The following is a 9738-nucleotide window of genomic DNA, read 5'->3' as shown; positions in this document are numbered from 1 at the left end:
TCGTGGTCGCGTTTTTGCATAAAGGCCCTCTGTCTTTTCGCGATTTAGCTCGTGGCCCTTGCTCGAACACCTGTCCGCGTGTGGCACGTAGGCCGGACCCGATTTTTTCTTCAATCAAGCTCTGAGCGTCTCCTCTCTTGCCTGTTGTCCACTTCCCTCTCATCCTCTCGACCTCGCTTCCTCCCTCCCATCGTGCCCTGCCTTTTCCTCACGACCTCGCCGCCACGCTCGCGTCTCGCCGCTGATTGCGGTCCCCCATGGAGTCGTTGTTCCATCGTCTTCCTGTATTTGTGCTGCTGATATGTGTAACTTGTGTTTCTCCAGGTGAAGGCGGTCGAGCACGCGACCGAGATGGAGGCGACGGTGGCTGCCGCGGAGGCCGAGGAGGAGGAGGCTGCTGCTGCGGCTTCGACGCCGCAGCGGTCTGGGAGGAAACGGCCCCGCGCGATTGGGAGTGGGCGGTACCGCTCGGTCTCCAGGTTCTCCCCTGCTTTCCTCATCCTGCTGCCGCTTTACGTTTTTGCTTTTAATCGCTGTGACAGCATAGCACTCGCCTCGTCTCGCTGTCGGCTGCCGCTGGTGATCCTGCTCCCTGTGGCATTGGCCCTAGCCAGCAGGCAGGCAGTCGGCCAGGGACGGATGGACGGAGACGACGGATGGAAGCCGCAGCCACTAGCCAGCCACACCGCAGACCGCGCATGCAGGAGAAAGAAGCGGTGTTTGCATGGACTGGGATTGCCGACTTGACTGCGGATTGACGGGGACAGGTGGGAGCCAGAACCGCCCGAGGACCCTCTTCTCCTCGGCCAAGTGACCCACACCGCAACTGGAACCCTCTTCTCCTCATCCGACGACAGTGGTGGCCACTGCTCCGGCCAGGCATAGCATAGGCAGCCTGTAGCTTCTTCTACGCCTAGCCATGGCCTGGCAACCTGCTACTCAAGAGCTCCTCCTGGTTACACAAGCCAAAAAAGGTATCCCATACCCACGCTACTGCCTACACCTACGAAACCTGCTTATCCTGCTGCAATTTCTGCTTAATTCGTGGCTAAATTCAAAGAATGGTAGTGTGAAGTGGAATCAAAATGGGAACTGGGTGCAGACTGCCTCAAAGGATCAGATTATTAAGGTACGTGGCTTGTGCTTTTTATTTTTCTATCTTCTTCAAAGAATTTTCGGATTACAGTGTGCACTCTATAACCAGGATTCTATACTATCTATGGAGATGGCCCAATCCATCCTTATGATCAAATGATCGATAAGTTTGTTTTCTGATGCCAGTAAATTATTGATTTTGGTCCATTTGCTAATTCATTTTGCAACTGTATGACATTAGATCCATGAAAGAGCAGCAATCCTTCTGAGGGGACGTCGCTGGTTAGATAGTTATTACAGTATCAAGATTTTTATATGTTCCTTTACATATTTTAAGGTTCACAAATTGATACAGGTTTTATATGTAGCAGTTCATTTGTTCACTGTAACCATACATGTAAACCATAAGCAAATGTAACATAGGAGATTGTTATATAAAGAGACTTTTGCAGCCACTTTGATGTTTTGTTTTATGCTTCTTTTTGTGAAAAATTATTGTGGTGCTATTTGAGTGATTTTTTTTATTACAATTTCACATGCTTATGTGAATCGCATAGCGCCCGATAGGGCGCTGTCTTATTCTAGTAGAGTAATAGGTTGTTGGTTCGTGGTGTCACATGTGTAGGGATGGCAATAAGATGGTTCAGCGGAGTGAGATAGGGTTGAAAAAGAACTGATAAAATATCATTTTGATCCGTACCGTTTTCTATATTTGATCTGACTATTTTTGTATTTACAAAAAAATATGGAAACGAGAGAGGGCTTATTCCGTCCTTTTTTTTGCGGGATCCCGTTTTTATCCGGATTGAACACGTATTTATTTCGTATTTGATAAATATGTGACAAGCCTAATATGTATTAGTATATAAACTAAAGACTCATGTATTTAGGTGACAAATTATAGCACAATTGGTCATTGTAACTATAGACTCTTTTCAATGACAAGTGATCAGAAGTCTTAAACAACAGCGGATGTAGCTAAATATACACATTTAGCAACCAAACAACAATAAAATGTTGCCTCTCTATATCTACTTTTTTATGTTATTGTTATGTCAATCAATCACTAGTCAAACATCAATACCATTTCTATTTGTATTAAATTATGAGCTTTCGTTCGTTTTCGCAATTCCATTTATCCCGCTCCTGTTTCCTTCCCATCTGTTCCGGACCTGATCCCGTTTCCGACGATAAAATGCGGTACATAAACGGGGTGGATGCGAAAACGGGTGAGAGATTTTTCCGTTTGTTTTCATCCCTAGAGTAAGAACCACATACGAGGCATGTATCCCCTGGCTGCCATGCTAGGCGGAATGGCGCAGAGACCTGCCAGAGGGTGTGCGGGCTGTCCGCTCGAACAAGGCCCCCAAATCCTTGGGCTCCAAACATACAAGTATGAAGTACATTTATATGATAGAAAACATGTATTGGTCTCTAATTCTTAACTCATCTGTTGTCACACCCGGTTTTAGAAGGCAAACCGAATGCGAACCATGTACGTGCCAGGATCAGTTATTCACGTACACAGCAGTTACATAATATGGACATCATCACACAGTGCTCAAAATAGTATTAATAAGGGAAATAGTCGATTACATCATACGTCTGAGACGTCCATATAGTTCTTACAATAAATCAAAGTGCGGAAAAGAAACGTAGATAACGCGGCCTTCACAGGCAGCCGACTGGGGGTTGCCGCTAACCCACACCTAGAACTCGTCGTAGTCTTGGAACTCCTGGAAGTCTCCTTCCACAGCTTCATCTTCGCCTGAGCAGTGGTTGCAATGCTGACAACCTGGGGGGGGGGGGTTTGGTGTGTAGAGCAAGGGTGAGTACACATCAACATACTCAGCAAGTATCCTGTTTGGCTGTAGTGGACTAGCTTTATGTGGGGATAAGTCAAGCAGTTGCTTTTAGTTGGTCAGATTATTATTTACTAGTAGAAAGCCAAGTTTTAGCATTTACCCAAGTTATTAACCCGATGTACCCTTTCCAAACGGAAAGAATACCACTTACCAGCACCATAATCATAACCAGAATCATCAATCTCATTGCCACCTGTACCACAATGTCTCTGATCAAGTATCACTAATCATAAAGAAGAACGGGAAAACAGCGTATCATAGATAATCACATCATGTTCATTGATTAGAGTTGAGCAATAGCATCAGACTAAGTAGTAATAATCCGACCCAAATAGGTAAACAAGGACATGGATAACAAAAGCTAGTCAATCCTTAGGTATAAATGTGTAATGCGGGAGGTGAATTAAAGAATGAATAGGACATAGATAGGTCAAAGGACACTTGCCTCCACCAAACGACTGCTGCTCAGGGGCTTCTCCTGCGAATTCCTCGGGCTCTTCGACCAGATCGTTCTCTATGCGAGCGCAAACATACATACATACATCCACATATTTAATACAAAAGAACAGTACACCATACAAGATAACAAATAAAGCGAATATGCATCAAGTATGACATTCGATAACGCATTTGTTATGGTTAGAAAGAAACGGGAAAGGTCTCGCAGGGGGTTAAATCTTATGCACTAACGACACAATTGGTTTTTAACAAGATAATTCTGTTATACATATTTATATCTACTAATGGAAACCTAATCACTTTTAGTTGATCAACATTGCACAGGGTAAACAATTAACTACGTGAATCAATAGCATAACGGAATTTAAATTAAACTTCCTATTTTCTCATAGCATAAACAGTGATTAGCCTACTTAAAATACAGTAATTATGATCACAGAAAGTAAATAAAATAAAATAAAAAAAATAATAAAAAAAAACAGAAAAAAGGGGGGGCGGTTGAACCGGCCCTAGGGCGGTTGAACCGGCCCGGGGGCAGGCGGCCGAGCTGGGGCGGCCGAGCGCGGGGGCGGCCGAGCTGGGGGGGGGGGCGGGGCGGCTGAGCCGGGGCCGAGCGGCTGAACCGGCCCGGGACAGGGGGGGGCGCGACCAGGGGCCAGGGCGGGCGGCGGGCGCGGCCAGGGGGCCGAGCGGGCGGCGGACGCGGCCAGGGGGCCGAGCGGCGCGGGGCTGGGGGCGGCCGGGCGGCCGGGCGGCGCGGCCAAGGGCCAGCGGCCAAGGGGAGAAGGAGGGGAGGGGGAAGGAGAGAGGAGGGAGAAGGGGGAGGGGAGGGGGGCTCACCGGCGAGGGGGGTGGCCGACGGCGAGGGCGCGCAGCCGGGGTCGGGGCAGCGACGACGGCTAGGGCAGGGAGGTGGGTGGGGGCGGCGGCTTGGGTGGGGAGGGAGAGAGGGAGAGAATGAGGGAGAGGGAGAGGGGATTTGGGGAAAAAGAGGGGGGGTGGGGGCGGCTGGGCCTGCTTTGGGCCCAAGAGGGGGGCGCAAGGGGGCGGCTGGGCCGGCCGGGGTCGGCCCAGGGCGCGGGAGAGAGAGAGAGAGGGGAGAGAGAAAGAGAGAGAGAAAAGAGAAAGAAAGATCTTCTTCTCATTTTCGAAATCCGATCTTTCTACATGAATGCATTTGCACTTTCAAAGCAATCAAAAGAAATGCAAGGGCGGCATGGTGCATCAAACATCATAAAGCATTTAGGGTTTTTATACGTACGGGAATTCCAAACCGGATCCCGCTAGAACTTTGGAAAAGGTCAAGGTTTAGCGAGGGGAAAAAGAAAAGGAAAAGGTAACGCCCGAATTTTGGCGAGTAAAGAAAAGAAAAAATTCAACTGCAAAATTCGGGGCGTTACAAACCTATCCCCCTTAAAAGAATCTCGCCCTCGAGATTCAGGGCTGGCTAGCAAAGAGCTCCGGGTACTTAGCCATCAGATCATCTTCACGCTCCCAGGTTGCTTCTTCCTCAGAGTGGTGACTCCATCTGACTTTGCACATTCTGACGGTCTTCCTTCGGGTGACTCTATCTGCAACCTCAAGGATCTGAGCTGGCTTCTCAACATAGGTCAAGTCCTCCTGGACTTCCAGACCTTCCACTGGCAACTGCTCTTCTGGCACACGCAAGCACTTCTTCAACTGAGACACATGAAAGACATCATGCACAGCAGACAAATTCTCTGGCAAACTGAGCTGATAAGCCACTTCTCCTCGTCTTGCAAGAATCTGATACGGACCAATGTAGCGGGGTGCCAGCTTGCCTTTCACTCCGAATCTTCTGACTCCTCTGATCGGTGACACTTTCAGATAAACAAAGTCTCCGACTTCGAAACTCAGCTCTCTTCTTCTTGTGTCTGCATAGCTTCGCTGCCTTGATTGCGCTATCTTCAGATTCTCTCGGACCATCTTGATGTTCTCTTCGGCTTCAAGCAAAATATCTGGCCCAAACACTTGCTTTTCTCCAGGCTGATCCCATTGCAATGGAGTTCTGCAACTCCTTCCATACAGCGCTTGAAACGGTGACATCTTCAAACTGGCCTGGTAACTGTTGTTATAGGAAAACTCTGCATAAGGCAATCTCTTATCCCATCCGGACTGATCTTGCAACGCACAGGCTCTCAACATATCTTCAAGAATTTGATTGGTTCTTTCAGTCTGACCATCTGTCTGCGGATGATAAGCTGAACTGAAATTCAGATGCGTGCCCAAGGCTTCATGCAACTGCTGCCAGAAATGAGAGGTGAACTGCGTTCCTCGGTCTGACACTATCTTCTTTGGCACACCATGAAGACAAACGATCCGAGACATATACAATTCTGCCAATACTGCACTGTTGTAGTTGGTCTTGACAGGTATGAAGTGGGCTGACTTGGTCAAACGGTCCACCACTACCCAAATAGAATCGTAGCCGGCTCGAGTGCGAGGCAATCCGACTATGAAATCCATACCAATTTCATCCCATTTCCACTGAGGGATCTGCAACGGTTGCAACAATCCAGCTGGTCTCTGGTGTTCTGCCTTAATTCTTCGACAACTATCGCACATAGCCACATGCTCTGCGATTTCTCTTTTCATTCCGTACCACCAGAATTTCTTCTTCAGATCCTGATACATCTTCTCACTGCCAGGGTGAATCGAATAAGCTGTCTCATGAGCTTCCTTGAGAATCAACTCCCGAATAGACTGGACATTGGGAACACACAAGCGATCTTTGAACCATATCACTCCTTCTGCATCTTCTCGAAAATCTTTGCCTCTGTCATCAAGAATCAATCACCGAATCTCACTGATCTTCTCATCATTCTTCTGCGCTACTTTGATTTCGCGCTCCAAGGTAGGTTCCAACTCAACTGTGACTCCTCGCGAATTGTTCAGAAATCCGAGACTCAACCTGTCAAACTCTTTGGCCAACTCATAAGGCATCGGACGAGCGACCATCAGATTGACTTGACTCTTTCTGCTCAAAGCATCTGCCACTACGTTTGCTTTGCCTGGATGGTAATGAATCTCCAACTCATAGTCTTTGATCAATTCTAACCATCTTCGTTGCCTCATGTTCAACTCTGACTGAGTGAATATGTACTTCAGACTCTTGTGATCTGTGTAAACATCGCATTTCTGTCCATACAGATAGTGCCTCCATGTCTTCAGTGCGTGAACCACTGCTGCCAACTCTAGATCATGGATTGGGTAGTTCTTCTCATGAACCTTCAGCTGTCGGGACGAGTAAGCCACAACTCTTCCCTCTTGCATCAACACACATCCCAAACCTGTGTGACAAGCATCGCAATACACCGAGAAGGGCTTGTGCACATCAGGCAAGACTAGGACAGGCGCTGTAGTCAACTTCTCTTTCAGCGCTTCAAAGGCCTCTTGGCATTTCTGGGTCCACTTGAACTCAACCTTGTTGCCTAGCAACGCTGTCATTGGTTTCGCAATCTTCGAAAACCCTTCAATGAATCGCCGATAATATCCGGCCATTCCAATGAAGCTCTTGATTCCTCTAGCGTCCGTTGGCGCTTTCCAGTTCAAAATGTCTGCCACTTTCTTCGGATCCACAGCCAATCCTTCTTTGTTGATTATGTGACCCAAGAACAGGACTTCACTGATCCAGAACTCACACTTGCTCAACTTTGCATACAACTGGTGCTCTCGCAATCTCTGCAATACCATCCTCAAATGATCTGCATGCTCTTCTTCACTTTGAGAATAAACCAGAATGTCATCAATGAATACCACCACGAACTTATCAAGATAATCCATGAATACACTGTTCATCAAGTTCATGAAGAATGCTGGCGCATTGGTCAAACCAAAAGACATCACTGTGAACTCATATAAACCATACTTGGTAATGAATGCCGTCTTCGGAATGTCCGAAGGTCGGATCCTGAGCTGATGATAACCTGACCTCAGATCAATCTTGGAGAACACACTGGCTCCTCTCAACTGGTCGAACAGATCTTCTATTCTGGGCAAAGGATACTTGTTCTTGATCGTGACCTCATTCAAAGCTCGGTAATCGATACACATCCTCTTAGTGCCATCTTTCTTCTCCACAAACAAGACAGGGGCGGCCCAAGGCGAGGTGCTTGGACGGATGTAACCTTTCTCTGACAGCTCATCAATCTGCTTCTTAAGTTCATCCAACTCTGGTCCAGATATTCTGTAAGCTCTCTTGAAGATAGGGGCGGTTCCAGGAAGAAGCTCTATAGCAAATTCAACTTTCCGCTCTGGTGGCATACCCGGTAAGTCCTTTGGAAACACATCTGGGAATTCAGACACAACCTTGATACTCTCAATTGGGTCTGCTTCACTGCTATCGACAGCCATCTGATAACAACTTCCTTTCTTTGGCTCAGGCGGGACTAACTCGGTCACCACTTCCTCTCCTAGTGGGGACACTAACTTGATGGTCCTTTTATCACAACTGATAACTGCCTGATACTTATCTAGCCAATTCATCCCTAGGATGACATCTATTCCCTGAGTACCCATCACTATAAGGTTGGCGGGAAACGCTATCCCCCTTATTTCCACACTTACATTTAAACAAATGCTATCAGCTCGAATTCTACCACCGGCTGAGTCAATTTGAATAGGGGTTGACATGGTAGTAGTTGGAAGATTATGTGCTTCTACCCATGATGCAGTAATGAAAGAATGCGTTGCTCCAGTATCAAATAACACTTCCGCAATATGGGAGTCGACTGGGAACATACCTACTATCATGCCGGGGGTCTCCTGAACTGCTTCAGCCTCCAAGTGGTTCAGTCTTCCATGATTATAGCGCTGCTGAGAGCGATTGCCTGCTCCAGACTGAGACACATTCTGCTTTGCTGGGGCATTGGGGCCTGACTGCTGCTGGGCTGCCTTCTTCGGACATTGCATCACCCAGTGGCCTTGCTCTCCACAGTGGAAACATGCCCTGTTTCCAACCTGAGCTGGTGTTGCCTGACTGTTCTGCTGGCTTGCTGGGGCAGGAAGGCGAGGTGTTTGCTGATTCTGCTTTTGAAACTGACCTCCTGACTGATTGCTCTGACGGTTCTGGTACTGATTCTGAGGGTACTGCCTTTGAAACTGCTGATGCTGCTGAGGTGGACGCTGGTTCTGCCTGAACTGCTGAGGTTGATTGCCTGAGAAACGAGGGCGGCTGCTGCTTCCAGGCTGGGGTCCACTGATCTTGCGCTTACGATCTTCCATCTCCTTGCGCTTCCTTTCTGTCATGATTGCTCTGTCAATCAGGTGCTGGAATGTCGGGAAGGTGTGGTTCATCAGCTGATACTGCAGAGGGTCAACCAAGCCTCTCAGGAAACGGTACTGTCGCTTGGCATCGGTGTTGACATCTTCAGGAGCATAGCGAGACAATTGCAGAAACTTGTCTCGATACTCACTGACAGACGATGACCCTTGCTTAAGGGCCAGGAACTCCTCCTTCTTCACTGTCATCAGACCTGCAGGCACATGGTACTGACGAAAGCTACCTCGGAATTCTTCCCAAGTGATGGTGTCGGGGTTGGCATGGGTGGCGAGGTAAGACTCCCACCATGACTGGGCTGCTCCTCTCAACAGACGGGGACCATACAGAACTTTCTCTCTGTCATCGCACTGAGCGGTATGCAACTCCCGCTCCACAGTGCGCAGCCAATCTTCAGCATCCATGGGGTCAGAGGAATGAGCGAACGTTGGTGGATGACCTCTCATGAATTCAGCACGCTTGTCTCTAGGCATCTGAGGCATCTGAGGCTGGGGTGGTGCTTGCTGCTGTTGCTGCTGCTGCTGCTGCTGAATGGCGGCCAGAGTCTGACCGATGGCTTGAACTGCCTGAGTCTGCATCAGAAACATCTGCTCAATCGACATCGGGGGCGGGGGCGGCAGGTGCTGCTGCTGGGGCACCTCATCCTGCGGAGCGGCTCGCTCCTGCTGAGCACGCCTTCCTCCTCTACGCCTGTTCTCTGACATCTGCAGAACGCAACCACACATCAGAACTGATCTGGCAAAGCTTGCAGCATAAGAAAAGAGTATAGAATTCTCCAACAGCACTGAACAGATGAGCATCTTCACTGATCTCCAACACAGACCACACAACTTCTCAGATAAAGAGGAAAGGAGAATAATGGGTTTCCCAACTATATAACTAACTTTATTGACATAGTATGTAAACCAAAATGCAGGGGATACCCACACTCTGGTGACAATCATTACAAAGATCCAAACCAAACATAGTTCATCATGACAAACATAAATGCACAGGATATAGCAAACTACCCTGTCTAAC

The 9738-nt window shown here is 48.1% G+C and overlaps 2 protein-coding genes across 2 annotated transcripts; both read left to right on the top strand.

The window, feature by feature from the left end:
• The first annotated feature begins 164 nt into the window (after nucleotides 1-164).
• LOC101027244 (uncharacterized) lies at nucleotides 165-1042 on the top strand. Its single transcript, NM_001367001.1, has 2 exons — nucleotides 165-461; nucleotides 543-1042. Exons 1-2 carry the CDS (start codon nucleotides 258-260, stop codon nucleotides 756-758), a joined length of 420 nt encoding a protein of 139 aa, NP_001353930.1. The 5' UTR covers nucleotides 165-257; the 3' UTR covers nucleotides 759-1042.
• On the top strand, nucleotides 847-1565 carry LOC113523643 (uncharacterized). The gene is made up of 2 exons (NM_001367002.1): nucleotides 847-1129; nucleotides 1337-1565. Exons 1-2 carry the CDS (start codon nucleotides 920-922, stop codon nucleotides 1511-1513), a joined length of 387 nt encoding a protein of 128 aa, NP_001353931.1. The 5' UTR covers nucleotides 847-919; the 3' UTR covers nucleotides 1514-1565.
• Nucleotides 1566-9738: the final 8173 nt, after the last annotated feature.

The sequence above is a fragment of the Zea mays genome, chromosome 6, assembly GCF_902167145.1.
Source record: "Zea mays cultivar B73 chromosome 6, Zm-B73-REFERENCE-NAM-5.0, whole genome shotgun sequence".
NCBI classification, from domain to species: domain Eukaryota; kingdom Viridiplantae; phylum Streptophyta; class Magnoliopsida; order Poales; family Poaceae; genus Zea; species Zea mays.
Note: the sequence above shows the minus strand (reverse complement) of the source record. Positions and strands in the feature narration are given on the sequence as shown.

Bases quoted from the DNA above. Each gene is read 5' to 3' on its own strand.
- LOC101027244 (NM_001367001.1), top strand. From the start codon at position 258: ATGGAGTCGTTGTTCCATCGTCTTCCTGTATTTGTGCTGCTGATATGT. The intron at 462-542 runs GTACCGCTCGGT...TCGCTGTGACAG, and splicing joins CGCGCGATTGGGAGTGGGCG to CATAGCACTCGCCTCGTCTC.
- LOC113523643 (NM_001367002.1), top strand. From the start codon at position 920: ATGGCCTGGCAACCTGCTACTCAAGAGCTCCTCCTGGTTACACAAGCC. The intron at 1,130-1,336 runs GTACGTGGCTTG...GTATGACATTAG, and splicing joins CAAAGGATCAGATTATTAAG to ATCCATGAAAGAGCAGCAAT.